The sequence below is a fragment of the Lynx canadensis genome, chromosome B1 (assembly GCF_007474595.2).
Source record: "Lynx canadensis isolate LIC74 chromosome B1, mLynCan4.pri.v2, whole genome shotgun sequence".
NCBI lineage: Eukaryota > Metazoa > Chordata > Mammalia > Carnivora > Felidae > Lynx > Lynx canadensis.
In genome coordinates this window covers 203751437-203778928 of record NC_044306.2, presented here as the reverse complement: position 1 = coordinate 203778928, position 27492 = coordinate 203751437, and the positions used below count along the sequence as shown (strand labels likewise).

The following is a 27492-nucleotide window of genomic DNA, read 5'->3' as shown; positions in this document are numbered from 1 at the left end:
CCCAGACGTGTCGAGTGCTTTTTGATCCTGCCTGGCATGTAGTAAGATATTCAAAAAGTATTGGTTTTTGTCATGGTAGGATTTCTCATTGTAAGTTTTCTTTTTTTTTTAACTGAGGTAAGGTTTTTTTTTTTAACTGAGGTAAGGTTTTTTTTTTTTGATAAACTAATTAGGATAGTGGAGGAAATTGTTTCTTTTCTGGGTTGTTTTTGAACATGTAGCTTGACGTTTTTTATTTAATTGTAAGGATTTGGAATGACTTTTTAAAATGATACAGAATTTACTTCAGTAATTACTCGTGTACTGAGTGAGGTTCCATCATTCAGTTTTTCAGGCAAATTACATGGGATTTCAAGTGAATGTGAATATTTTATTTTGCAATATGGAATCATAATCCAAGTTTTGGCTAAGTAGATGACATACTGTGTCCAGAACTAAGTTGATTTAGTCCTAGCAGCTTCCAAGCTTAACCTGGTGTAGTGTTAGGTTTTTGTCTAAAAGATTTCCCTCATTTTTGACTTACTATAAAATTTTCTTGTAAAGACAAAGATTTTTTTTTTTAATGTCAAAAAGAGAAAATTTCATATTGGAATTTATTTTGAATTTTTATAGCCGTGAAGCTTTTTATAACGTAGTAGCAGCGTGTGGTCAGCGAACTGGATTTTATATGCGTGCATGTCTGTGCATTTAAGGAAATGACCTTTGTGTTAGTACATAAGATGCGGTCCCTGTGATTTCTGGCTGTGCCTTTGCCTACCCACGTTGGAGAGCCTGTCCCTCGGTGACGTCCCATCTGAACCTTCACCAGCCCCTCTCGAACCGTGCAGGTGTTAGATGGGGCCGACAGCCAGTATTCGGGGATGCAGATCGGACAGCCACAGGACGAGGATGAGGAGGCCGCGGGCATTCTTCCGGAGGAAGACGTAGATGCTTTCCGAAACTCCGCAGCTGGTACGTGGACTTCCGCGGTGTGCTATGGAGCCGTCTTGTTTTCGACCCCAACGTCTCAGTTTTACCGTGGCTTCCTAGAAGATGTCTTTGTTTTCTGAGTTGTAAATAGCAGATGAGGAAGATCAGTTGAGGAATGACTGTCCTTTTTCTTGATCTAAGTCCTATACTTTCACGTGGGCTTTGTGTAAAAATGTATATTTGCTATTGAATTGGAAACTTGTCACTCAGTCCCAATCTCTCTGATTTTGAAGCCCTTCAGCAAGCACATTTATTGAAAAGCATGGGCCACGGCCGGCGGCCCTCCGACAGCAGTGTGGATACGTTTGTCTCAAGAGACGAAGCTGCCGAAGCAGGAGATCAAGAAAACAAGGTGAGGTAGTGAGGCCTGAGCCCACTCCGCATTCTGAGCTCACGTGAACGCTTGAGACCGCCGTGGCTGCTGTCTGTGCGCTGTGCTCCCAGCTTTCCCATCTCTGAGCTCCTGCTCAGCCATTTCGCCTTAAGTACTGACCTCTTCCTAGGTGTGCTCTTCCTTTCTGCCTCCCCAGGTGCGCCCCAAATCCTTGAGAATTGCCTGAAGGTCCGCCTCACTGAGAGTCCCTCCCAGACAGACCTGGCTCACACCGATTGGGCCTTTCGTCTGATGGCCACGCATAGTCTTGCGACCTGTCTTGGTTTTGTTCATTTAATTGATTTGTTTATTCATGGTGGTAAAATACATACGGCAGAAACTCTGCCGTCATCGCACCGCAAAGCGGGCAGCTCAGGGCACAAGTGCCGCACGTTGCGCAGCCACCACCCTCCAGCCCGGAACTGTTTCCGTCTCCCCAGACGGAAACTCCGTCCCCGTTAAGCACTAACTGCCCCCGCCCCCAGCCCCTGGCTCCCACCCTCTGCTTTGTGTCTCCGTGGATGTGACTCCTCCAGGAAGCTCGTATCAGTGGGATCACGAAGTCACAAAGTATTTGTCCTTTCGCGACTGGCTTATTTCACTTGGGATGATGTTGTCCAGGTTCACCCGTGTGGTGGCGGGTGTCAGGATGTCCTTCCTTTCTAAGGCTGAGTGAGGTCCCGCTGAACGTGTGCACCACATTTTGCACATTTTGCTTCCCTGTTCCTCCACTGATAGACACTTGGGTTCCATCTTCCGCCCGTGCGAATGATGCTGTGTGGACCTGGGGGCGCATGTGTCTCTTCAAGACCCTGCTCTCAGGTCTTTTGGATGTGATGTGTCCCCAGAAGTGGAATTGCAGGACCACACGGTAATTCTAGTTTTAGGTTTTTCTGAGGAACCGCCACACTGTTTTCCGCAGCGGCCGAGCCATTTTACGTTCCCGCCGACGGCGCCCAGGCTTCCAGTTTCCCCACATCCCCGTCAGCACTTGTTATTTTCTGATTTTTTTTGACAGCAGCCATTCTGTTGGGTATGAGATTGTAGATCACCGGGGTTTTGATGTGCCGTCCCCTATGATTAGTGATGTTGGGCATCTTTTCATGTGCTGACTGGCCATTTATATGTCTTTGGAGAAATGTCTATTCGAGTCCTTTGCTCAGTTTTTAATCACATTTGGGTTTTTGTTGTTGTTGAGTTATTCATTGAACTTTTTGTAAAGTATCTCTGAATTGCTTACTTTTTTACACGTAAGCGTCTTCCCAGTTAATTTTAAATTCCTTGAGGGCGAGAAAGGGCGTTCTGTACTTAGTCCCTCTGTAGATGCTCAGTCATCCTGTGGACTCAGCACTTCCTTCCAGGTCCCCTCTGAGCCAGGTCTGCTCCCTCTCGGCTTTGGGCATTCCTAGGGCTCTTCCTCTGTCTAAGTAGCTTCCCCTTGTGCTGCAGATGATGGCTCATACCGTCTTTTCCCGAGTAGGCTCCTGATGCCAGGTCTCAGCTGCCTTCTATCCCGCGTGCCCTCCCTGCACGCTGAGCTCATCCCTGCCATGGCCCACGTGACCCCGTGTTAGGCCTGCCTCTGACCGCTCTGATCCTGCTCCGCCATGATCTGTGAGGTCAGGCTTGTGTATGATGGAGATGGGTGTCTCTGTATCCCCAGCGCCCGGCATAAGTGCTGCTCTGGAACTATTTGTTGAATGCACTGATGAATGAATGTATTGGTTCCTTGATTACGAGACGGACAACAAAGTGTCTTGTTTCTCTGTTGTAGCCTTGCCGGATCAAAGGTGACATAGGACAGTCTACCGATGACGATTCTGTTCCTCTTGTCCATTGTGTCCGCCTTCTGTCGGCTTCGTTTTTGCTGACTGGGGAGAAGAATGGTACGTATATAGCAGGGCAGGTCCAGCATTGAAGGAAATACCTAGGTTTCAAGGTCAACATGGTGACCAGTTTGTCCCTCGTTGTGCAGCAAAGGGAGGAAGTAGAAGCTGGGCGTGAGCTCTGGTTTTGGCTGACCCACGGGAGCGGCGAGGGGACGCTGAGGGAGCTGGGTTACTGGGTTTAGTTTGTTTACGTGGCCACCGCATGTTTACCGCCTTGAAGCCGAACGTGACCGAGGTGGTTTCTTTGCAGTGTTGGTTCCGGACAGGGACGTGAGGGTCAGCGTGAAGGCACTGGCACTGAGCTGTGTGGGAGCCGCTGTGGCCCTTCATCCTGAGTCTTTCTTCAGCAAACTTTACAAAGTACCTCTTGACTCCGTGGAGTACCCTGGTATGTTGAAAGTTCACGCCTCATTCCTCATGTTGAATCAGTACTTGGAGAACTGTTTCAAATCATCTTGGCTATGTTAGTTTTAGACTGATCTGGTTTTTGAGTTACTTGGTGGCATTTGAACTATGCTGTAGCTCTATTTAAAACACAGGACTGGCGATGTTTTTAGCTTTCTGGACTCCGTGTAGATGCAGTGTTCAGTGTGAACACACGTGGCGAAACGATAGAGAGCTGGGAGCGTAAGCGCCAGTTCACGTACATGCTGCATTTATACCCAAAGCACAAGTCGCGTATAATCCAAATTGCTTTGGGTCCCGCTCAGCCAGGCCAGATGTGCACACTCAGAGACAAGTGGGACCTGAGACCAGCAGAGAACAGCAGATCCCGTCTCCTGTAGCACACGTTCTGGGACACACTCTCATGTTGGAATAAATGGGGGAGGAACCGCACTTCTAAAATTGTCCTCCCGTGTTCTCTCCCTTTCTTTGGGCGAGGGGACACACTTGGGCTCTTGAATTCATATTAGGTAAGTGTGGACTGGTTTGAGTTTCTCTCATCTTTTTTTTTGAAGTGAAATCTTGGAATTTTGATTACTGACTGGCAACCTGGAATTAGAATCCAGAAAATCTGTGCGATATCAAGGCTACGATGAAGCTGGAATCTTTAAACCCCAAAATAGTTTCTACCACTCACGGTTGCTATATTCAAGTCTTTTCTAGATTTGGATCGCCCCCCCCCCCCCTTTTTTTTCTTTCCTAAGAATTAAGCTTTTATTCTGAGTTAGAAAATTGACGGTCGGGGCCTGCACAGTGGCTGGGCAATTTCTCTCTGCAGAGGAGCCATATGTGTCAGACATCCTGAACTACATCGATCATGGAGACCCCCAGGTCAGAGGAGCCACGGCCGTTCTCTGTGGGACCCTCATCTCCTCCACCCTGAGCAGGTCCCGCTTCCAAGTGGGAGACTGGATGGGCACCGTTAGAGCTCTGACAGGTAATGTTCGGAGTTTTCGGGGTATTTTCTAGATAGAATTCTCAGGCTCAAGTTTACATAAAGACGTCTCCTGTTTGCTCTTTTGGTCAGGAAATACATTTTCTCTGGAGGACTGCATTCCTTTGCTGCGGAAAACTTTAAAGGATGAATCTTCCGTCACTTGCAAGTTGGCCTGCACAGCTGTGAGGGTAAGCATGATCTTTTACAGAAATCAATTCTTTGATCAGTGGAAATTTTACCATTGTTATAATTGAAATCGGGCTTAATACTGAATATTTCCAGACATCCTAAAGGTGTAAACAATAATAAACGTGTATGTGTTCACCACTCAGCTGTAGAAAGATAACATTACCAGTAAAGGTAAGGCTTAATTAAGTGTAGTTTAAGTTTTAACACTGAATATTTGCTAAAAACGTACCTTTTCTAAGGGTCCCTTTAGAAATATATCTCGCTAACCTTAAGTGTAAAACCTGTGGGATTAAACAACCAACGGCTCTCTCAGGCCCATAGAAGACCCAGTCAAAGTGAGCGGTAATGTTACCTGGTCACCTGTGTTCTGGCCCGGAGTCACCGCGCACCCGTGTTGTGGACGTGCCCGCCTATGCACGGAGGGGCGGGAGGGGCAGCCACGGGGGCTGTTCTGGCGCGTTGGGCAGTGGAGAACGCGGTCACTTAGCAGAGGGCCGTGGGTCCCCCACCAGCCCTGGCTCTGAGACTTGATTTAGAATGGAGCCGTGCTGCTGTGCTGCACGGCTCCCTGTTAACATGCCGACCAGCGGTCACGAGAGTGGCGTCTGGGAGTAGAGGCCAAGACAGAGACAGAAACGGGCGCAGAGAGAAACAGAGTTGTGTGAAAGGGACACGTTGGGTTGTAAACATTTCTGAGTGATGTGGGAAAAGTGTGGCCCCCCTGCTGCAGTCAGAAGAGGAAGCGGGTCTGTAGACGAGTGATGTCCTTGAACGAGGTGGGACTGACCCTGACTGTACCTTGTTCTCCAGCACTGTGTCATGAGTCTGTGCAGCAGTAGCTCCAGTGAACTGGGACTGCAGCTGATCACCGATGTACTGAGCCTGAGGGACAGCTCCTACTGGCTGGTGAGGACAGAGCTTTTGGAGACGCTCGCAGAGATTGACTTTAGGTAAGTGAATCAGGGTCATTAGGTGAGCAGACCTAAGCTGCTCGGGAGTTTGAGCTAGGAATTGAAAGGGCTGGGTCGGTTGATTGAGTTACTGATTAGTGATGCTTCTCAGGTAACCTGTGAGTTGGGAGTCTGGGCGGCTTGGGTTGCTGATGCTTGTTTCCTCCTCAGCTTGCCCTGTGCCTGGGGTTTTAAAATAAGGCAGAGGAGTGGATCTTTCTGGTAGTTTTAGTCATCTGAAGGTTCTGGATGGTGGGAATGAGAGAGCTCATACTTAAATCGCGCGCTCGTGGAAAAGGAACATACTCCTCACCACACCGGATGTAGGTCACGTGGGCTATTTCTACGTCCTTGCGATTACAGAATAACTTGATTGATGCCCTTGCAGGTTTTCATTTTCGAAGAGGAAGTTTGGTTTAAGATCTTCTCTTTCAACGCTGTATTTTAGAAGGGGAAATTTCTATGTTATCCAGGTGTTTGGTTCTTTTTCAAGCCACTGTAATAAAGTGGTTGTTATGTGTCAGGCTCAGAGCTAGGTGCCCTCCGTGGTTATTTCCTTTCTTCCTCAGAACACCTCTGGGAATGACGGCATGCTCTCCCCTCTGCCTCGCAGAGGAAGGGGTGAGCGGCCCCATCCCCACGGCCCGCTCTCCTCCCGTGGTGGGTGTTTGAGCTCACTCTGAGGCCAGGTGGACTCTTTCACAGTAATAGGTGTTTGTATTTATTTTGAAGAAAAACAGTGTACTGAGTACTATCTTAACTGAGTGAAATGATGAGTGGAACATAAATTGTACTTGTTTAAAAACATTCATCCTTCTGTGGGCTTCGGGAAGCACCGTCTCTCCCTGCCCACGCTGGAGCCGGCCTCCAGCGTCCCGTCTGTCGGAGGCTTGCAGGCCGACAGTGGGTGTTGGTTGAGTAACTAAATTATTTCGTTAAAAATGTTCTTTTGTTAGGTTGGTGAGCTTTTTGGAGGCAAAAGCAGAAAATCTACACAGAGGGGCCCATCATTACACGGGGGTAAGCCGTTTGTTTTCGTGGGGCCACATTGTCACCTCCAGGAATTGCCCTTTCCCGGGAGTGGGGGCTTTCCTGAGTGCTCTCTGTTCTAGGCTGATTCCGCAGTTTAGATCGTGATAGTTGTGATTGTATGTGTGGGTTAAGGCTGGTGATCGTGAGTCCCTTCTCACTGGCCTTCCAAAATACCTTCCTTGGAATTTAGTTCAATACGGACGTCATCCCTGTTTTCCTTATCCTTCTCTCTGAAGCTTTTAAAACTGCAGGACCGAGTGCTCCATGACGTCGTCATCTACTTGCTTGGGGACGAAGACCCCAGGGTGCGACACGTTGCCGCAGCTGCACTGATGAGGTAGTTACCGAGTGTCTGCTCTTTGCTGCCTTTTGTGGTGAAAGCGCTAAATGGTACGAGGAGGGAGCCAGAACGTCCAGAGAGTAGGTCAGCGTTCCTAGATCGTGTGCGCCCACCTTCAGCCGCTCTGAAACCATCAGAACAGGTCGTGTTTACCCCCGCAGGAGTCTACCGTGAGGCTGGAACAGCAACAAAGTACTAGCTTCCTAGCGTCAGGGGGACACGCTCTCATTGTCCGAAGCCTGGGATACAGAGAAGAGTCAAAGAGGAAAGTAAAAGTCACCTTAGCTTCTCCCCTGGAGATGCTCACTGTTAGCACTTTGATGCATATCCTGCATAGGAGTCTCTTTTTCAAAATTGAGACAGATGCCTGTGATTTTGTAATCTGCTCATTTCCACTTACTATATTATTAGCCTCTTCTGCCCTCAGACTTCTGAGACAGGAACCGTAAGCACCGGTATTGTGGAGGGCAGCACCCTGGATTCGGTGTACTTGTACTTCTGTACTGAAGTGCGTGACACATCCCACAGTGGGAGATCAGGGAAGGCTCTCAGCAGCGTTTCAAAAAAAGAGATTTTGCTTATGGCCAAGAATTCACTCTGGAGTTGCGATAAGCTTTTATATAAATATTATTTGGTTGAATGTTAAGTTTTCTTTGACAATAATGGTCAGTAAATATTATTGCACATAAATGTTTATGTACACATTTTTTCCTTAGAATTAATTCTTGGAAATTGAGTTACTAGGCCAAGCTTTTTGGTGTTGTTTTTTAAAAATTTTCATGGCTTTACTGACATATTTTATAGCCCTTAAAATTTACCCATTTTCAGTGCACAATTAAATGATTGGTAGCAAACCCGCAGAGCCGTGCAGCGGCCTCCACGGCCCCAGCGTTAGGACACTCCCATCACCCCACAAAGATCCTGTGCCCATTTGCAGCACCTCCCACCCCCCAGCCCCAGGCAAGCACGAATCCACTTCCTTTTCTGGGCATTTCCTACAAATGGGATCATACGGTAGGTGGACTTCTGCTCCTGGCTTTTCTCACTTAGTTTTCGAGGCTCATACGTGCCACAGTGCGGACGTGCGGTTCGTTCCCTGTGTTGCCGGATGCCGTTCCTTTATGTGGATGACACCGTCCGTGTCTGCCTCGTCCACTCACCAGATGGCTGTTGTTTCCACTTCTTGACTGCTATGAATTGTGCTGGTGGAGCATTTGCCCACAAGACTCTGTGTGGACATATGTTCTCATTTCTTTTGGGTCAGTACCGAGAAGTGGATTTTTTTTTTTTTTTTAATTTTTTTTTCAAAGTTTATTTATTTTTGGGACAGAGAGAGACAGAGCATGAACGGGGGAGGGGCAGAGAGAGAGGGAGACACAGAATCGGAAACAGGCTCCAGGCTCTGAGCCATCAGCCCAGAGCCCGACGCGGGGCTCGAACTCACGGACCGCGAGATCGTGACCTGGCTGAAGTCGGACGCTTAACCGACTGCGCCACCCAGGCGCCCCCCGAGAAGTGGATTTTTTATGGGCTTTGGTACTTACTGTGAAATTGCTCTCCAGAAACATACCTGGGTTTGTACTCTTAGGACCAGAATATGATTATGCCTGATTCTTCCCACCAAAACAGACATTTCCAAAAAAGTTAAATATGTGTCAGTTGTTTAGGCAGAAATTGGTTTTTCATTTTAAAATAACTTCTCTTTGGGATGCCTGGGTGGCTCAGTCAGTTAAGCGTCCTGTTTCTTGCTTTGGGCTCAGGTCACGGTCTCACAGCTGTGAGATTGAGCCCCTAGTCGGACTCCACGCTGCGTGTGGGGCCTGCTTAAGACTGTCTCTCTCCTCCTCTGCCCCTCTCCCCCGCTCATGTTCGCTCTCTGTTAAAAAATAATAATAACAGGGGAAAAAAAAACCTTACCTTTTCTAAGTAATACAAGTTTACTGCACAAAATTTAGGGAAAATACTAAAATGGAAATAAAAATCTTTGTAATCAAACCACTCAAAACCACAGTTCCAATTTCATGTGTATCCTTTCTGTTTTCAGTGTCGTCCTTTGCATTCCTTTGATTGCTTGTGAGATGTACCTTTTCACGCACTTAACCATGTTTGTCTGACTTACCTAATCAGTGATTTTGGACCTTTGCCACTTCCTGTAAATGATAGCCACTTATTTTACCTTAGAAGAAAGTTGTATTTATCAGTACGTCTCCATGGAGGAGAGTGACCTTAATTAAAGATGCTGGGGTTTGCAAACCAATGTGATAAAATAGCTGTTTCTATAAGTTATGAGCCACGACTGTGTGAGTACGTTCGTGTAAAATGCACACGGAGTGTCAATTGCAGAAGTGAGCCCTTCTGTTCTTTTACGAAATGGTTCTGTATTCTGCTTCCGAGTTGAGTTTAGATTTGTGAGGGACCTCAGCCGGAGCTTTGCCTTCTGGGAACGTGTGGGACAGTTTTGCAGGCAGAATTGCAAAGCAAGTAGGGGCCAGCCCCTGGCATTCAGATCTGCTCTGCACTCAGTACTTTCTGTGGATGGTGGCTTCATGTACTTGTTCATGGTGCTCAAGATGATTAGAAAGAGAACTTTATTTTTTATTTATTTTTTTGAGAAAAAGCACACGCAGGCCTGTGCATGTGCGTGGGAGTGGGAGAAGGGCAGAAAGGGAGAGAGAAACTTATAAGCAGTCTCCATGCCCAGCATGGAGCTCGATCCCACAACTCTGAGATCATGACCTGAGCTGAAATCAAGAGTCAGATGGTTAACCCATTGAGCCATCCAGGCGCCCCCGAAAGAGAACTTTAAATCAGAGCATTTTATTGTATGTAGAGAAAGGTACAGACAAAAAGGAAGTACAGCACCTAGTTATTTCAGAGTTGGTGTGATTTGTGTGGGGGTGATCGGTCCTGTGATTGGAACCCCCTGTTCTGGCGTGCTGGAATGCCACCCTGAAAAAGGGAGGTGGTGGTCTGTGGGTAGACCATGTTTCAGGCTTAACCACCTTGATGGAGAAGGGTGATGAATCCCAGGTGAGTTTCAGATACTTTTCTTAAGTAAATAAACCTTACTTTTATGTTAGGCTTGTCCCGAAGCTGTTTTATAAATGTGACCAAGGACAGGCCGACCCAGTGGTGGCTGTGGCGAGAGACCAAAGCAGCGTTTACCTGAAACTTCTCATGCACGAGACTCAGCCCCCATCTCACTTCTCCGTCAGCACCATAACCAGGTACATGAGCCGGGTGCGTCCTAAGGTCGTCGGGAGGAGGTGCCCTTTCCCGATGCCTCTCTTTTGGGCTTTAGTCTCTAACGTGTGTTCTAGAGAAGAAGCTTTAGGTGAGAGTGTTCGAGTAGGTGGTCTCCTTCGGTGGGATAGTTCTCTGTTCGGGATGTGCCGTCCCGCCTCTTCACTTGATAAACTCTGCCGCCGTCGCGGTGGCGACATCAGACATCTTGTGATCCATTCGTTACCAGCCACGTACCAAGAAGTGTATTTTCGTGTGTGACTCCTGGGCTGGGTCTTAGCTAAAAACTTGTCCGTTAAGTTTCCTCAGTTAACTTGCGCTGCTAGTGCGGAGTCCAGCTCGGTTGTCAGGCCCCTCGTTTTGAGGCGACCTGGCGGTTACAGAGTGGCAGCGGCAGTTGGGTGGTCTGCAGCGATCACCGTCACGTTTATCGTGCAAGCTCCGGCACGCCCCGCGGGTGGTGCCCACGGCCCCCCAGCTGGTCTCGGGTCAGCGGCGGGGACGGAGGAAGTCGCCAGAGCCGAACCGCTCCCAGGGAGTGAGGGTTCCTTAGAGGCTGAGTCTGCACAGACGCCTGCAGAAGCGATACTAGGAGAGACGTCATGCCGTTTTAACGCTCGGTTTTAAATGCTATTTGAAACATGAGCTTTGTTTGTGGCTCTCCTGTTAGCGGCAGTTTCTAAAAAGCTTGGCCTAGGTGGCGTCGAAGCGGAGAAGTTTGTTGGATGCTTTTGCTCTGAATTTGGAACTCGGCTTGTCGGATTTTGAAGCTGTTCCTAACTAGATATTTTCTCTCCTCATGTAAAGATTGCTTTAGAAAAACACACGAACATAATTTTCTCAGAGAAATCCCTCACCCCTCTGCCCCCCCACCGGCTTTTTTTTTTTTTTTTTTTTTTTTTTTTTTTTTTTTTTTTTTTTTTTTTTTTTTTACCCTAAGAAGTGGCATTTTCTTCTCTCTGAAAAGAGAGAGTATTTATTCAGGGTAAATATTCCTTTAACAGAAGAAACAAAAGCCACATATGAGTATCTGGTTGTCAGGGGCTGAACAAGCCTTGGGTAACCTGCCGTTTCAGAGGGTCATTTCAGAAAGTGACGATTTCAGTGCCAGCAGGGAGGAGTGGCACATTGCCTGGGCACCGGTTACTGGCCGCGGCCCTGAATCTCCCCCTCCCGCCTCCGGCCTCGGCGACGTGGCTGTGGTGGCCGTGGTTTTGCCGCCTGCCGTTGGGGAATTTATGGGAGAAGAGAAAAGAACTGTTCTCCTGAGATTCATTTCTGGGACCTGAGGACCCCGAGGGATTCAGAAACGAACCCAGCACTAGTCCTGCGGGGCCCCGCTGGTAGGGCAGGGGGCGGACGGCCTGCACGTAGCTTCACGAAGGGTTGAAGTCCATGTGCCAGGAGAGGGGTGACGGAGAGTCCGCGGTGCTCCTGCACTGGGGAGAATGCTTTCTTCTTTCCTGGAATCAGGGTAGCTTCCAGAAGGATTTCTTCCAACTTCGGAGTTTGAAAAATGGGTGCTTTTGGCAGGTGGGGAGATTTCAGGCGAGGCTGTGGTGGGGGGGAGCGCTGCAATGGGGTGGCCGCAGGAGGGTAGGGATCGTAGTGACCGGGTGTGTGTCTAGCCTCTCGTTCACCTCAGAGTCAGGACTGCTGTAACTTCCTAGAGGCTTTAATCTTAAACTTTGAAATGCCATTTGAATTTTGAAACTACCATAAGCTTTAGTGGTAGATTTGAAGTCTCCGTGTTTCCGTGTTTTTCTTATTAGAATATACAGAGGCTATAACCTACTGCCGAGCATGACAGATGTCACTGTGGAAAATAACCTCTCGAGAGTCATTGCGGCAGTTTCCCACGAGCTGGTCACGTCGACCACGCGAGCACTTACGGTAAGTCCCCTGGGTTGGTGTTCTCGAAATTGATTGTGGGTGGTTTGTGCGGTTGGTTTTTAATGGTGACGGGAGGTGCTTGCGTTCGAGGTCTTCTGTGTGGGGCTTATTCCCTAGGACTTGTGTCCCAGGGAGCAGAGTCTGGGCTTATTGGAGTGGGCGTGCGAACAGCCGTTTTGTTTCTGATGATGAAAGTAACACGTGCTCATTGTCAAAAAATTCAGTGTAGGAAGACATGAGAATGAGAATAAACACTCCCATAATCCGGGTTGGTAACGTGTCAGAAGTTCAAACTGCCTCTGATGTAACGGACTCGGTGAGTGTGTGATGGGCGCTACGGGGAAGAAGCAGACACACCAGCAAAGGTTTCTGTGCGGTGTAATTACGCGTGTCGTCGTTTGCGACACTGACGTGGAAAAGAGCCGTTGCATCCAAGAGTGCAAGGGTGACCCCATTCCAATTATGACGGAGATCTGTATGTGCAGCAGAAGGTTCACACACCTGTCATCGCGGTGCTTGGGAGTTTTTCATTCTGTAGAGAGACAGAATCTGGGTTACAATAGAGAGATCAAAGGCCACGTGTGGTTATGTACAGTCCGATCTCTGTTGGGAAAAGTCGTATTCACACATGTACGTTTCTCATACTCAGGTAAACGACTGGCAGAAAATGGCCAAAATGGATTTTAGGACTACGATTTTTGTTTCATATTTTATCAGATACTTATAAATTTTCTAAAATGAACAAGGGTGACTTTCATAATTAGGAATAGAGGATATTATACAAAGTTGTGTTAATTTGCTGTTTCCCCCGTCATTTATTTTATGTGGCAGAAGAAATACTTGCATATTGTAGAAAAATCCCAACAATTATGATTGGGTTGTCTTGATAAGCATATAGTGCCTTTTAAGCCTTAATATTGTTTGGCCTCTTTGTAGTTCGGTCTTCCCCGGATTTGTTTAAAGTTATCATAAGCTTCATTTATTTGTATTTATTGTGGCTTCCATGTGTCGGGCACTCTTCTAGGCTTGGGATGTAAACACAGAGAGGGTCCCTGTCCTGTGCCTCTTGCGGCCTGGTCAGGAGGTGGACATCAGTGAGCTCCCTCCAGCACGGAGCAGACCAGGGCATGGGGAGGGCGTGGGGCCATTGCCACTGTGAGCAAAAGGGCTGTGCCGGCTGCTGGCCTCCCGTCACGGCATAGAACGGTCCCTCCTTAGCGCCTGTGTCTCACTTGTCCAGTTCTGCCCTTGAAGGACGAATCAGTCCCCTGGTAGGACACATATCGTGAGACACAGATCTCAATTCTGTTTTCATTGTTTGTACTTTCTATAAAGGGTAAAAGGAGGGTCAGTTTGATAAACACTTTTTGGTGCGTGGGTGTGATTTTCCTGTCTTTTCCTTCTTCAGTTTGGATGCTGCGAGGCCTTGTGTCTTCTTTCCACTGCCTTTCCAGTCTGCGTTTGGAGTTTAGGCTGGCACTGTGGGTATGTATTGTTCTCAGCATGTGGCTGTCTTCGCTTATGTGATCCAGACATCGTTACTGGGATCTCCTTGTTTCTTTCTTAAATCTTGTATTAGTTTGACCTTTTGGAAAAATACCCAGCAGAATGCTGGGCTCTGCCCTTTTAGCTAGTGACAGAGCTCCTAAAGATCTGAATTCGCTGTGACTCCCGTGGGTGTCAGTCGCCCACTTGTCAGTGCTTTGGGGGATTTCAGGGTGTGACTTGTAGATTCATTGTAGGGAATTCACATATGTTGGCAAGACGTCTCTAATTGGCTTCTCTCCAGAAGTCTTCGCTGTGTATTAGAAATTTGGAAACATTTTTTGTTTGAAACCAAATAATATGACCTATCATTCAAAATCATGATGAGCTACAGTGTGTAATTTAGGAACTTGTACTTATATTAGCACTTTTCATTTAAAAATGATTTTCTTCCAGGAGATGGCCCTAATAGCATCTGTGAAATAATTTCAAGTCTCCTGTGACACTAAGAAATAAGCTTTTACTGTGTGTACCAATGACTGGGAAAAATTTTGGGACTCACCATCAGTTTTTTTTTTTTCAATGTTTATTTTTGAGAGAGAGACAGAGTGTGAACAGGGGAGGAGCAGAGAGAGAGAGAGGGAGACACAGGCTGAATCTGAAACAGGCTCCAGGCTCTGAGCTGTCAGCACAGAGCCCGACACGGGGCTCGAACTCAAGAACTCTGAGATCATGACCTGAGCTGTCATCGGACGCTTAACCGACTGGGCCACCCAGATGCCCCAGGGCTCACCGTCACTTTAAAAAAAAAAATCTTTTTTTAGTGTCTATTTATTTATTTTGAGAGAGTGAGTGTGTGACAGAGAGAAAGACACAGAATCTGAAACAGGCTCTATCTAGCCTCTGAGCTGTCAGCACAGAGCCTAATGCGGGGCTGAAACCCACGAACCGTGAGGTCATGACCTGAGCCGAAGTTGGATGCTCAACCGACTGAGCCACCCAGGCGCCCCTCACCATCCCTGCTTAAAGTAAATCTGCAGATTTGTGTCTGTGTCAGCCTATGACCAGCTAACATTTGCTTGGAGTGGATGGATTGCATCCTCCGGTCTAGAATGATTGCTTCCCTCTGTCCACAGGTAGTTACTGAGCAGCTGCGGTTTCTGGTCATAGATCCAGTGCCTGACCTGACTCTAGGCTACTTTGGCATTGGAGTAAAATATGCTAAGTCAAAATTCGAAGAAAGTTAAAAAGTTACAAAAGTAAGCAGTTTCAATAGTTTTAATCAGATGTGCTACCTGGTTTCATTTCTCTGATTTTTGTGGAGCTGAGGTGTATGTGCAGGAAGGATGTTAGTTAACAATAGTAAAATCGCTTTGTGAGCTGGTACAAAGCGTACGGTGATAGGCCTTCGTGGTTCATGGGAGAAGGCAAGACTGCTTTACAGCTTTTGTCATCTGACCTGCCCGTGTTGGCTTCCAGGGCACCCCCGCTGAGCGTGTCCGGTGAGTCCAGGAAGAGCTGTACCGTTGGCATGGCCACGGTCATCCTCACCTTGCTCTCGTCAGCTTGGTTCCCGCTGGACCTCGCAGCGCACCAGGATGCGCTGGTGCTGGCCGGAAACCTGCTCGCAGGTAGTGGCGCGGAGGTGGAGCAGGGGCTTCGGGTCCAGAGCTGTAGGTTTCTTTTTGAGGGATGGGGTGGTGCGCACGCGAAGGAGAATATTGTGAGGCCATCGCCAGGATGGCTCCAGCCCTTCGTCAGAGTTCCCGACGTCAGCAGCATGCATGGATGTGAGCTATAGGCATCTGTTCTGGGCCGACTGTTTTAAGGGAGCCCTTTTCCTGCCCAGCCCCTCAGCCCAGCCACAGGTAAACCTGTTCCTAATTTCATTTTAGTGGGCACCATGTGCCAGGCACAGTCCCAGGCACCACGGCTGTAAGAAAGGGCGGTGTGTGGGCTCCGTTCACAAGTCACACGTGGATTCAGCGGGTGACGCATGTAAACTAAGTACAGTGGCTGCCCAGAGTGGCCATCATCGCTCTCTTTAAACACCAGGCAGAGGGCGTAGCCCATTTGAAGGCATAGAGACACAAAAAAATTTGTGACATGTGAGGACTGCAAGTAGTTTGGGATGTTAGGTGAGATGAGGACTGACAGGGAGGATGGAAGGAAGGAAGGCCACTGAACTTGACAGGTGGGCCGCCTCGCCAAGTGCTCCTTAAGTATGACGTCCTATTTGCTGTGCCACGTCATGGCAGAGCCTCATGGAGGGGCTGGCAGTGGGGCCGGTGCATTTGCACGGTCCGGTCCCTCGGCGGCTTCAGTGTGGCTTGGAGGAGAAGGTAGGGAATGCCGCTTAGGAGGCTCATGTCGTAGTCGAGGTGAGCGAGTCTGAACGGGATAAATGCTGGTGGGCTGACTGGAAGAGGATGCAGGGGGCAGGATCAGCAGGCCTCGGCCCCCGGTTCGATTGGGGTTGAAAAGATCCGGGGCGCCTGGGGTGGTGGGCACGTCCTGACTGGGCGTACGTACTGTGGTGATGTTAGGAAGGTCCACCGGCTGGAGATGTCCAGCAGACTCAGAGTGGATGGGTCTAAATGACTTGCCTACTCATTCCTTTCCCCCACATTGTGCCGCATCACAGCCAGTGCCCCCAGGTCTCTGAGAAGTTCGTGGACCTCTGAGGAAGAGGCCAACCCAGCAGCCGCCAAGCAGGAAGAGGTCTGGCCGGCTCTGGGCGACCGGACCCTGGTGCCCATGGTGGAGCAGCTCTTCTCCCACCTGCTGAAGGTGATTAATATCTGCGCACACGTGCTGGACGATGTGGCTCCTGGACCGGCAATAAAGGTAACTTTGGACTCGGCAGCCGTTTAGCACAGAGTGACGTCGTGGGTGTCAGACATGCCTTCGTGACTCATCTGTCCCTTCCTTACTCTTTTTTACTTTAAACGAACAAAACCGCTCATATGGTGACATTGGATTTAACGCCGTAATATGTCAACCAATTTATAGCTCTTTTGGTACCGTCATCGGTTACTGTCGTCTCTGAGGGGAAAGCTATCTTTATTCTTGGCTTTCAGCATTAGCCAAGAAAGCTCATAAGGAAGTTGCTGGCTTATTAGGTAACTAACTCATCTGCTGTCTCCTGGAATGTTGGCAGATCGCTCTTCTGTGAAGTGTAGCTCTATCAAATCAGCTTCCCAAGTGGTAAATTGTTTGCACAGTGAATAAGGTAGATGAGCTCACTTGTAATTATATCCCATTATTCGCACACTCCTGTGTCCTCTATCTCAGGTTACTTCCATCTTGAAAAAACTCCTCTAACTTCACATTCTGCTTCGACTGCCGCTCGGTCTCCTCATCAGTTCAAACCTTTCTGAAGAGTGCCGTCTCCCCGCTTAACACCTTAGGGCCTCCCGTGGCTGCAGCCATCGATTCCCCAACCTCCAGGGGGTCGGCTTTCGGCCCCCACTCTCCATAGCAACTCTCCCTGCCAAGATTGGTTCTTGGGTCTCGTGGGTACCTCTCGGGTCCTGTCTTCTCCTGTGTATCACTCGGTACCACCACGCAGGTCCTGAAACAGTCATTCCTGCTGGTCTCCGGGTTTTGTCTCTTGTTTTTCTCCGACCAGTCTGCTTGCCGGGCCCTCTCCTGGTTTCACCTCTCTGCCCACCACTGATGATCTCCAGGCTCTGTCCTAGGTTGGCCTCTCTTGATATTTCCTGGGCCAGTTCTGTCCAGTACAACTCTCTGTAATGGTGGGAACATTGATGTCTAGGCCAGCCAGGACAGTAGCCACCAACCACACGTGGTGACTGATCACTTGAAAAGTGGCTAGCGCAACTGAGGAACTGAACTTCTAATTTTGTTTGTCATTAAATGGCCACGTGTAGATAATGGCTCCTTTACGGGACGGGGCAGCTCAAGGTGGTCAGTCCTGCTCTTACCGTTGGTATTTAAACGTCAGAGACCCCAGGTGTGTCTTTGGGGTGTCAGTCCAGGGATGCGCCATGCATCTCCTTGGACGGCTCGCAGACCTCAGGTGTGCTCTGGATCTGAGCTGCTGAGCCTCGCCCCTGCCCGTGCCTGCCGTGCTCCCCTCACTTTGTGCTTTGTCAGCTGCAAACGTGGTGGTCATCATAGCTCCTTGTTTCATCAAATCCTGTGTTTTCCCTACTGAATATCTTACAAAAACCCGTATACATGTGCACACATGCATGTACACGTACACACACACAAATGCACACATACCCGTGTAGGTGCACACGTACATACACACTTCTCTGTGTGTTCACTGCCACTATTCTGGTGCAAACTGGTGACCTGATGGAGTACTGCTACAGCCTCTTTTCTTCTTTTTCTTCTTGTTGAGACCACATGTTAATGAATACACCCTGCAACTCCAGCATAGTTCGTATGCCATACGATCCTTCTGCTTACAGTGTAGGGTTTGGGTTGTTTTAGTACGCCCAGAGCCACTGGGCCATCACCACCACCAGTGTAGAGTCCAGAAAGGAACACGATACATACCTTTAGCTCTCACCCCCAACCTCTCGTGCCCCCCAGCTCCAGGCAGCCACCACCTACTTGCTGTTTCTGTGGACCTGCCCGCGGCGGACACGTCATGGGAAGGGACTGTGTGGTCCGTGTCTTGTCGGTCTGCGCTCCTGATGGCAGCTTTTGCCACACTCCGTCCGCTTTCCTGACGTTGTGGGGAGAGAAGCAGAGCTGAGGCCCGGTGCCCACTATGTGCCTCCTGCAGTTCTGTCTCTGTCCAGTGGACCCCTAGCTCTGCTGCTCGTTAGCCTTGACGTTGAATACGTTCCTTCACCTCTGAGCTCGTTTCATCATTTGAAAATGGGTTCATAACATTGCTCCGTACCCTTTTTCCTGTCCTGGCTCCCACAGAGTGCCCTGGTTGCCACTGGAGGTGATGGGTGGGCCCCGCCTGACCCCCTTCACGGTCCACCTGTGAAGAAGTTCTGGGTCAATCCCTGCCACGTGTGATGGTTGGGTGGGTCAGTGTAGCTGGTACACGTGCCGCGTGTGAGCTCCGTAAATGAGGATTCCGAGAAAAACCAGATTGCCTGGGTTGCTTGCTCTGCTCTGGGAATGGGAAACCACATCTGCGAGTTTCAGTTTGCGTGCTGGTTCTACTTCCTTCACAGACTCTGGTTTTGTTGCAGGCAGCCTTGCCGTCCCTAACAAACCCTCCTTCTCTAAGTCCGATCCGCCGGAAGGGAAAGGAGAAAGAGCCGGGAGAGCAGGCCTCTGCGCCCTTGAGCCCCAAGAAAGGCAGCGAAGCCAGTCCAGGTATGAAGTGTTAACGGGCAGGGGACGTGGTGTGTGTCATCCAAAGCCAGGACTATGCTTATGTTCGTGCCGAAGTTAATGTGATAACTTGGTATTTTCTGGAAGTAAAACACATGGCAGTGGAGCCGGGGAAAGCGTTTTCTCAGTGTGGGTTCGGATACTAAATATTATAAATATCCCTAACTGTGTCCAGACCGTGTTCTGGTCTTGAGTGCCTCTTAGTGTCACTTGCCAGTATGTGGCCACAGAGGTCTGCGGGCATCGGGCCCCTAGCAAGGAGCCCTGCCTGCTGTCCTCCCCGTCCCACTTCGCCCTGCAGAAGAGAGTAGAAGAGACCCGAGTTTGAGTCGGGGAGGCGGTGTAGACGGCTGGGAGCAGAGCTAGCGGATGAAATACTTGGTTCTGACATGTGAGGCCCTCTCCAGTTGGAAGTGGCAGGTTTACATTTGGGCGCACTGCGGTAGGGTTCAGTCATGTGAGTGAACGGGACCCAGAAGCTCAGATCGTGGAGCAGCTTCTAGACCTGGGACGGTCTCAGGGCAGAAGGGGCCACGGTTTCGGGGGAACCTTGCGGTTTCCACCGACCAGGCAGCCGCTGTGGGCTGGGGAGCCAGGGCGACCCGTCCTGTCCCGCTCCCATCAAACCTGTCAGCACGCTGCCTCACGGCGCCTGCACAGTTGTGGTCTCCTAGTCGTTTTGCTTACAGAGTGTTTACGGGAAGGCTTTTTAAAAGCTGCTCTTTTCTAGGGATTGACGATAGGACGCAGGAGGATTTGCCAGCTTTAAAAGCTTCAGAACTTTACAAATGTAAAGTTATCAGTATGTCACTGATACTCTTTCTGGTGGATTAAATCAACTAAGGGCTCCAAGTTGAAGATCTTTAAAACTCGAGTAGTATAGTTTCCATATAGTGCTTGGCATTTTAATATTTCATGTCCATTTCATGATAATATGTATGCTCTTTACAGCGTTTAAGCACGTTGGTTGCTTACAGGGCACATGACCTGCACCGGCCAGGGCTCAGCGTCGTTGTGCGCTGGGAGCCTCAGGGAGCCTCAGGCTCCTGGCAGTTGTGTGATTGGCCGGAGGTCATTGAACTAGTCGTTCCTCTGATTTGCAAACTGGCAGCGAGACCGTAACAACAGACAGTAGCCTTACACCGCTGTTTTCCTTTTCGTCTTGTTTTATTTTCTGGGGACTGCCTGGATTCTACTTATGTCTATCAGTCAATTTTTTGTTACTTCTAGTTAATCAAAAAGAGGAAGAATTTGAATTTTATTCTACTAGAATACCTTTAAAAGCCATTATTGCTAGTAACTTCTATTAAATATGGCAAGTGTTTACTTTTGATCTAAAAGTTTATTTTGTGTGGTGTGTTTTACAGCCTCTCGACAATCCGATGCCTCAGGGCCTGTTACAGCAAATAAGTCCTCATCACTGGGGAGTTTCTACCACCTTCCTTCATACCTCAAATTGCACGATGTCCTGAAAGCTACTCACGCTAACTATAAGGTACTGACTGCTCCTTTTGTAAAAATATGCACGTGCTCAGATTTCTAATAGATCGTGGGTGTGTTTGTTAAGATTCGCAGCTTGTGTATGTACATACACGTACATACGAGACAGCGTGGGGTGTGCGCTGTGACAGTTTTTTCAAGTTTTGTCTTCAGCTTTGTTTATGGTAGCTTTCATCATATCAAAACGTAAGGTTTCTGCTGGAGTCGCAGTCTCTCTGTGGGTTACTGGGGCTGTGTCTGGGCCTCCCAAGGCCACTCCCCCACCTTCAGAGATTTTCTGGCAAGACTCTGGGACTGGCGTGTAGTCGTTCTCACAGCTGGGACTTCTACCACAGCGTGGAGTCTGCAGGGATCCGTGCACAGGCTTCCCGTGTTCTCTCTGTCCATTGAGGGCCACAGAGCAGCTTTGTCCCCCGAGCAGCGGAGGCTTCTTCTGCCTGGCACGAACTGAAACCTCAGCCTCGCAGAGGCAGGTGTGCGACGTAAAACGTGGGATTCCTTCCCAGAGTCCAGGCTCAGGGAACCAGCCCTATCAGGGAAGGTTTTCTATCAGCGTGGGGGACCTTCGACTGGTCAAGTGCGTGGACACCACCAAGGGCCCACCTTACAGGCCGGTTTCTGTCTGTTCTGTTAACTCTTCTGCACGGGTATGTTTCGTACCTCGGGCCTTCTCACACTGAGATGGTTAAGGAAAAATCTACCACGATTTCTCATAGGGCTTTTCATTGGTTAGCTGCCTGCACAGTTTCCCTGGCACTGTCTCCCAAATAATCCAGTTTTCATGCACTAACTGATCTGAAATATGACCTTTATCAGATACTAAATTCTCATAGTTCTGTATTTCTACTGTTTTGTTACATCCATCTGTCTATCTGTTCATCTTTTAGAAGCACACGTGCTGATTGTGTAGCTGCTCGGTATATTTTTTGAGGCGGTCAGTCCCCCCCATTCTCCTTCAGAATTTTTTCTGGATGATCTTTTCTTACTCATTTTTGCATGTGAACACTAGAATAAACTAATCTAGTTCTAAAGAATCCTGAGAGTATTTCCATTGGGATCATGTTAATTTATAGATTAATTTGGGGAGAACTGGTATCGTAGATGTTAAGTCCACCTGTCCAGAGTGTGGGATGCTTTTTTGTTTATTGAAAGCTTCTTGTATATGCCTCAGATGTACCTGAAATTTAAAGAATTTGAAAAAGAATTTTTGAAGATTACTTCACACAGATGTTGCACACTTCTTGATAAGTGTGTCCCCAGATGGTCATTATCTTTTGTTATTGATATAGATATTTCTCAGGGTTTTTGTTTGTCTGTTTGTTTGTTTGTTTGTTTGTTTGTTTGTTTGTTTGAAAATGATTTATGAACTTTACCTGGCTTTTTTTCTGGAGGATATCAATACCTTTCAAAGATCAGAGTATTTGACCACGTTTTACAGAAGATTCAGAGGCTCTTTTTTAGCCAGTGTTTCTCATGTCAACCACCCACATAGCAGAGGGCACGTGGGAAATACCGCACAGAGGTGTTTCTTTTCTGCCTGTTCTCGACTCCTGTGCTGAGTCCTGGGGCCCTCTTGATGATCCCAGTGTCGGCTCCCTCTTTATCATTTCCCCTCCGGGACATCCTGGGCTCCACGCTGTACCCCGTGCATTGTGGCCCCCGGTGTCCCGGATGCCCGCCTGGATCGGTGTGTTTGGAGTGCCTGGCACATGTGACATCCGTCACACTGCCCCTCCACCTCCTTCATTACATCTTTATTCCCTCTGTTCTGGCTGTACTCCCACCGTGGCCCTCGTTGTCCGCCCCCCTCAGAGCCCCGTGGCCCTGCTTCTCCCCTGCGACCTCTGTTCTTTGTCAAGATAGGCCTTCCCATGCGCATGCCCCTCGCCCCCTCGTTCTGTCATGCCTGCTTGGAGGTGAGCCCCTACCCTCCTGTCCCTGTGGGATGTGGCCCCATGAAGTCACCTGTCCCTGTGTCCCCACTCGCCCTTCCTCTGCCTGCTGGAAACCACCTCACGGTGACACAAGAGCATCAAGGTTTTCACCTTCTGTGTGTGTCTCCCCTGCTGTCCTGCCCCTCGGCCCAGGAAGTGCTTCCTCTGTCATCACGCTGGCTGGGTTTGATTTCACGGAGCAGACTCCATTCTCTGTTGTAGCACTTTGGAAGGTTTTTGCCAGTTTTTATTTTTATAGTTGATCCCTCCCCTTCGCCCTTCATATCCTTGGACCTGACTCATTCTCAGTCTGTTAAATAGGGGAGTTGCTGCATAATTTAATTCAGCTGGGCCCTTTCGAATTATAATTTAATCCTTCTTAAGATGAATTTAATATTTTGCTAGAGCCAGACCGAGGGGCGGTTTCTGGATTTGATCATGATTCCCGGGGGATACGAACATATGTGGAACACAACGTGTATTTTATAGGTTTTGATATGGTGCTTATCAGATACTGGTTGAAATGGACACTGAATTTTTTTTCTCGTAATAGAAGATCAGAAATTGTTTCTTTCAGCAGCATCACTATAAGCTGGAAGATGCCTTTGAAAGGTTACAGTTTTATGCGGTTCCTTTCCAGGGCGTTTTCCCAGCACTGAAAGCAAATGAACAAACAGAAACCCCCCAGATCGCGGGTGTTAGAGCAGCCCAGCCGGACACTCTCACCGCGTGGACAGCACGTGTCTTTGTTGCAGGTGACGGAACAGGACAGTGCCAGTAACCCTGTGTTCTTTCCCTCCACTTCCCAAGGTTACCTTGGACCTTCAGAACAGTGCTGAAAAGTTTGGGGGCTTTCTGCGTTCTGCCTTGGATGTGCTCTCTCAGATCCTAGAATTGGCAACGCTGCAGGACATCGGGAAGGTTTGTGTTTCGTTTCTTCCCCTCGAGCTGTAGCTGGGGAATCTGGGTGCGTTCGGAAGGCGGGAGCAGCTTGGGGAGAAGCTTCCGTGGCCCCCGGCTGCTGCGTCATGGCTCCTGCCTCTGATTCTTGTGTCAGCCTCACGTTGGGGGTGTCCTACTTCCATCCTGTTTTCAGGGTTTTTCTGTATGTTAGCCTCGACCCTGTTCATTCTAGAATATTGGTGTTTGTTTTTTTTTTTTTTTTTTAAATATGAAATTTATTGTCAAATTGGTTTCCATACAACACCCAGTGTTAGTGGGTTTAAACCGTGGTGGCAGTCCCTTTGCTTTCTTACGTGCCCTTTGCAAGCAGGAAGGGCGAAAACGGACGTGACGGCTGCGTGGCTGGCTCCTCTGGTGCCGTGGGACCGCAGAGCTGTGGCTGAAACTCCTGGGCTTTGGCTCCAAGTCCGGTATCCCCTCCCCCTCGTCCTACAAGGGGGCGCTCAGACACAGGGACAGATTTTAAGGACGTGTGAGGTGAACGCCCATCTTGTGTGTCCGCATCCCGGGCCTGCAGGTCACATTTCACTGTGGTCGCTTTCCCGGGTGTGTCCCCTGCCGGCTCCCGGGTGCCCTGGTTCTCACGCGTTTCGGAGTCAGTCACAGGGAGCTCCCCCTTCAAACGTGTGTCCTAAACCTGTGGCGCGCTCAGGAAGTTCATGTGTTTTTGTCTTTTTCTTGACGTGTGGAAGTTGCCTAGTTTTTGTCATCACAGTATGTACATTATCTTGTCTCCAGGTGCTTCTTGGGCTCTTTCCCAGGTCTGTGTATAGTGCGTGCACTTGTTTTGATGGCTGGATAATGTCCTGTTCTTACTGGTGCTCGGTTATTGTCCCCTCTGAGTGAAACTTGGCAGAGTTTTTTTTACTGCTGCCACCTTCTTGGTGAGACCAGCGGGCCGTCCCGCCCAGGGCGCGGTACGCTCTCCCCGTGTGGCCCTGTCAGCATGGCGATCTGTTGCTTTTCTTCTCTCAGACCATCAGGTCCTTAGGGCCTGTGGGCTGTGTGTGGATAATGCATTTCAGCAAGATAGGGAATATGATGCATTTTAAATTTGAATGTTCGATACGCTGAAATGAAAACCACCTAACTGGGATTTTTAAAATAATAAAATTTTCCTATTTAAGGGAATTAAGATGACTTTGTGGTTTATTGTTTTTGTAGATTTTCATCTTTGGGGAGTGTGGTTCCTTTTTTCTTTTTACCTTTTTATTTTGACTGCCACACACATACAGCAGTAGTTGTTTTTCAGTTGCAGTCAGTGAATTGATCGAAGGTTACATTTATCCTGATATGTGAAGGTAAATAATTAACAAGTCACAATCTAATTAAGGTTGATGTTACATGATCTGTGTATTCCTGAGAATGGGAATATAGTTTTATGTATGTGTGTGTGTGTGCGCGCGCGTATATATGTATACATATACATATATATATACATAAAGATATATTTAAAAGCGTGTGTAGTAACTTCCATTTCTGAAGATCCTTGTATGTGGGACAGGATGGCCTCTCGCCCTCTCACCTTGGTCTTTATGGATAAAGATGGTTTTGTGCCCCTCGGCTTCCGTGTTGTTCTGAGTTTATCTGTTGTGCTGTTGGGTGGGAGAGGCCCGCTTTAGCTCCAGCCTTGGCTTTCCCCAGGCCCCCTGGTCTGTACTTTGGGAGCCTCTCCTCCCTAACTGCTGAGTCTTCGTTCTTGGTCTTTTCGAGGGGAGTAGAAACCCCCCAGGGTTTCTTTTGTGCTTGGCCACTGGCTGTTTGCCAGAAGTCTCCTTGGCCGACGGTTGTGCGGGCGAGGCTGGGCCCCCGCCCCCGCCAGACACACGCTGCCACTCGCCATCCTGCTGCTGCGGTTGAGGCGGCAGGCGCCTCCACAAGCAGCAGCGGTGCCGCTGGGTACGCGCTCCGGACACGCGCTCTGGCGCCGGGGGCCCGAGCCTCACGGACTGCTTGGGGGGTGTGACCTGCACAGTGTAGGAGCGGGTTTTCCTCCCATTGCCGTGAGCCTCTCTGGTTACAGCAGGTGAAGGCGGAGAGAGATTTGAGAGTAAAGAGTAGAGTTGGTTTCTTTTGTTTTTCTGAGTCCCAACGCGGGGGATGAAAAGTCATAATTCTACGTTCTTGACAAATTATAGTCTTATCTCTCTTCTCGTCTAGACCTTGTTTATTCCACACCCAACTTTTATGTAATTGGAATGTATTCTGAAGTGCGATTTGTTTGTGTGTTGGTGATTTCTCTGGCCGCTGTTCCATACACACTTTTCCACGCATCTCCGTATTGCTGCCCGTATTGTAGTTATGTCTTCTCTGGCCTCTCTGGAGACTGCACTGGTCTTAAGCGGTTTGGCTTTTATGTGCCTCAGTGTAACTTTCCTTACATGTCTTGTGCTTGGGTTTGTTGAATTTAGACCTCTGGCTTCATAGTTTTCTTAAAATTTGGGAAGATTGGGGCCATTATTTCTTCAAACATCTTTTTCTCGTCCTGGCTTCTCTCCTAAGGGGACTTGAATTACCTGCGTATTTGGATGCGTGAGGTTGTCCCTTATGCGACGCACAGATGCTCCTTTTAGGATATTGTTTTCTCTCTGCATTGCATTTTGTGTGGCTCTCACTGCTGTATCTTCAAGCTTTCTGATCTCTTCTTCTGCAGTGTCTAGTCTGACTCTTAATCCCACCTAGTGCATGTTTTCACTAACATTGTTTTTATCTCTTAAAGTCTGATTTTGATCTTTTTAAAAAATCTCTTATATTCCTACTAAAGTTTTTGAGCACAGAGAATACAGTCATAAGGGCTTTTAACGTCCTTCTCTGCTAATTCTAAAATCTTGGCCATTCTGGGTCATTTTTGATTGATTATACTCCTCATTGTGGATTGTGTGTTCCTGCCTCTTTGCCTGCCTGGTAACCTTGATCAGATGCCAGGCATCGTGAAATGTTATTGGATGCTAGACGTTTTTTGTACTCCTGTAAATCTTCGTGAGCTTTATTCTGAGATAGAATTAAATTGTGTGGGAACAGTTTACGTGTGGGTGTTGCATTTGTGTTGTTAGGTGGCCTGGAGCAGTGCTCAGTCCGGGGCTGATTGTTCCCACCACGGAGGCACGGCCTTCCTGAGTGCTCTACCTGGTGCTCCGTGAGTTATTGTTCTCCCGGGCTGGGGGCGACAGTAACTGTCCCTAGCCCTTTGTGGGTGCCAAGCACTGCCCGGTAACCCTTTCTGGTGATTGTCCCCTGGCCCTGGGGACTGGTCCAGAGTTCTGTCTGGGCAGCTGTCCCGTTGAGTCCCCACTACTTCAGCTTCCCAGACTCATAGCTCCTCCTGACTCGGAGTCCCTGGGCTGCTCTGTGCCCCCCCTTCCTTGTGCCTCGACCTGGAAGCTCTCACAGGGCGGTGGGCCAGTGCGGTGTGGGGCTCTCCTCTCTTGTCCCTGTCTCTCAGGGTCACTGTCCTTCAGCGCCTGCTGTTTGGCATCTTGTCACCGTAATTTCACACAGTGTCCGGTGTTTCTTTTGGTTGTTTGGGTGGAAGGTATAAATGGGCCTCTCGCCTCGTTTTGCCAGAAGGGGAAACCTGTCTGTATTGCCCCGATGTTGGTGTCCACACCGCGAGGTGCTCCTGTTGCTCCGTGTGCTGACGTCACCACGGCACGTGTCCTCACCAGCGTTCAGGGCTTGGTGCGGTTTCTGGTGCCACCGAGCCCTCCGTGTGTGTTTGTTGGGAGACAGGGTCCTTTGCCAGAGAGACCCTGACCTGGAAGGCTCTAGTTGTAATTCTCTCTGTTCACATTTACCGGATACCAGCTATGGGCTGGTAAAACCAAAAAGCAACACGTAACGAACTCACCCCGTAGGATGCAAACTTGAATGCTTGGAGTCTAATTTGAGTACGTCAGAATATTGAAAATGTATATATGGGCCTCTAGTATTTGAAACCAACAGACGTCTGTTGCTCTTCAGCACGGAGAATTGTGGCGAACAAGCGAGGCGAGAGGCCTCTTCCGTCTGGTTGGTGTCAAC

At 48.8% G+C, this 27492-nt stretch overlaps 1 protein-coding gene across 5 annotated transcripts in view; it reads left to right on the top strand.

The window, feature by feature from the left end:
* HTT (huntingtin) overlaps positions 1–27492 on the top strand; it is a 149358-nt gene that overhangs the window by 47564 nt on the left and 74302 nt on the right. For all 5 annotated transcript variants that reach the window (XM_036064275.1, XM_036064274.1, XM_030314313.1 and 2 more), the window contains 17 exons: positions 828–951; positions 1203–1321; positions 3117–3228; positions 3482–3619; positions 4454–4612; positions 4703–4800; positions 5612–5751; positions 6708–6771; positions 7020–7120; positions 10204–10350; positions 12139–12259; positions 13668–13744; positions 15224–15375; positions 16389–16591; positions 18931–19057; positions 20443–20570; positions 23320–23430. In XM_036064275.1, coding sequence (XP_035920168.1) covers positions 828–951; positions 1203–1321; positions 3117–3228; positions 3482–3619; positions 4454–4612; positions 4703–4800; positions 5612–5751; positions 6708–6771; positions 7020–7120; positions 10204–10350; positions 12139–12259; positions 13668–13744; positions 15224–15375; positions 16389–16591; positions 18931–19057; positions 20443–20570; positions 23320–23430 — 2121 coding nt within the window. The remainder of the gene's footprint in view (positions 1–827; positions 952–1202; positions 1322–3116; positions 3229–3481; positions 3620–4453; positions 4613–4702; positions 4801–5611; positions 5752–6707; positions 6772–7019; positions 7121–10203; positions 10351–12138; positions 12260–13667; positions 13745–15223; positions 15376–16388; positions 16592–18930; positions 19058–20442; positions 20571–23319; positions 23431–27492) is intronic.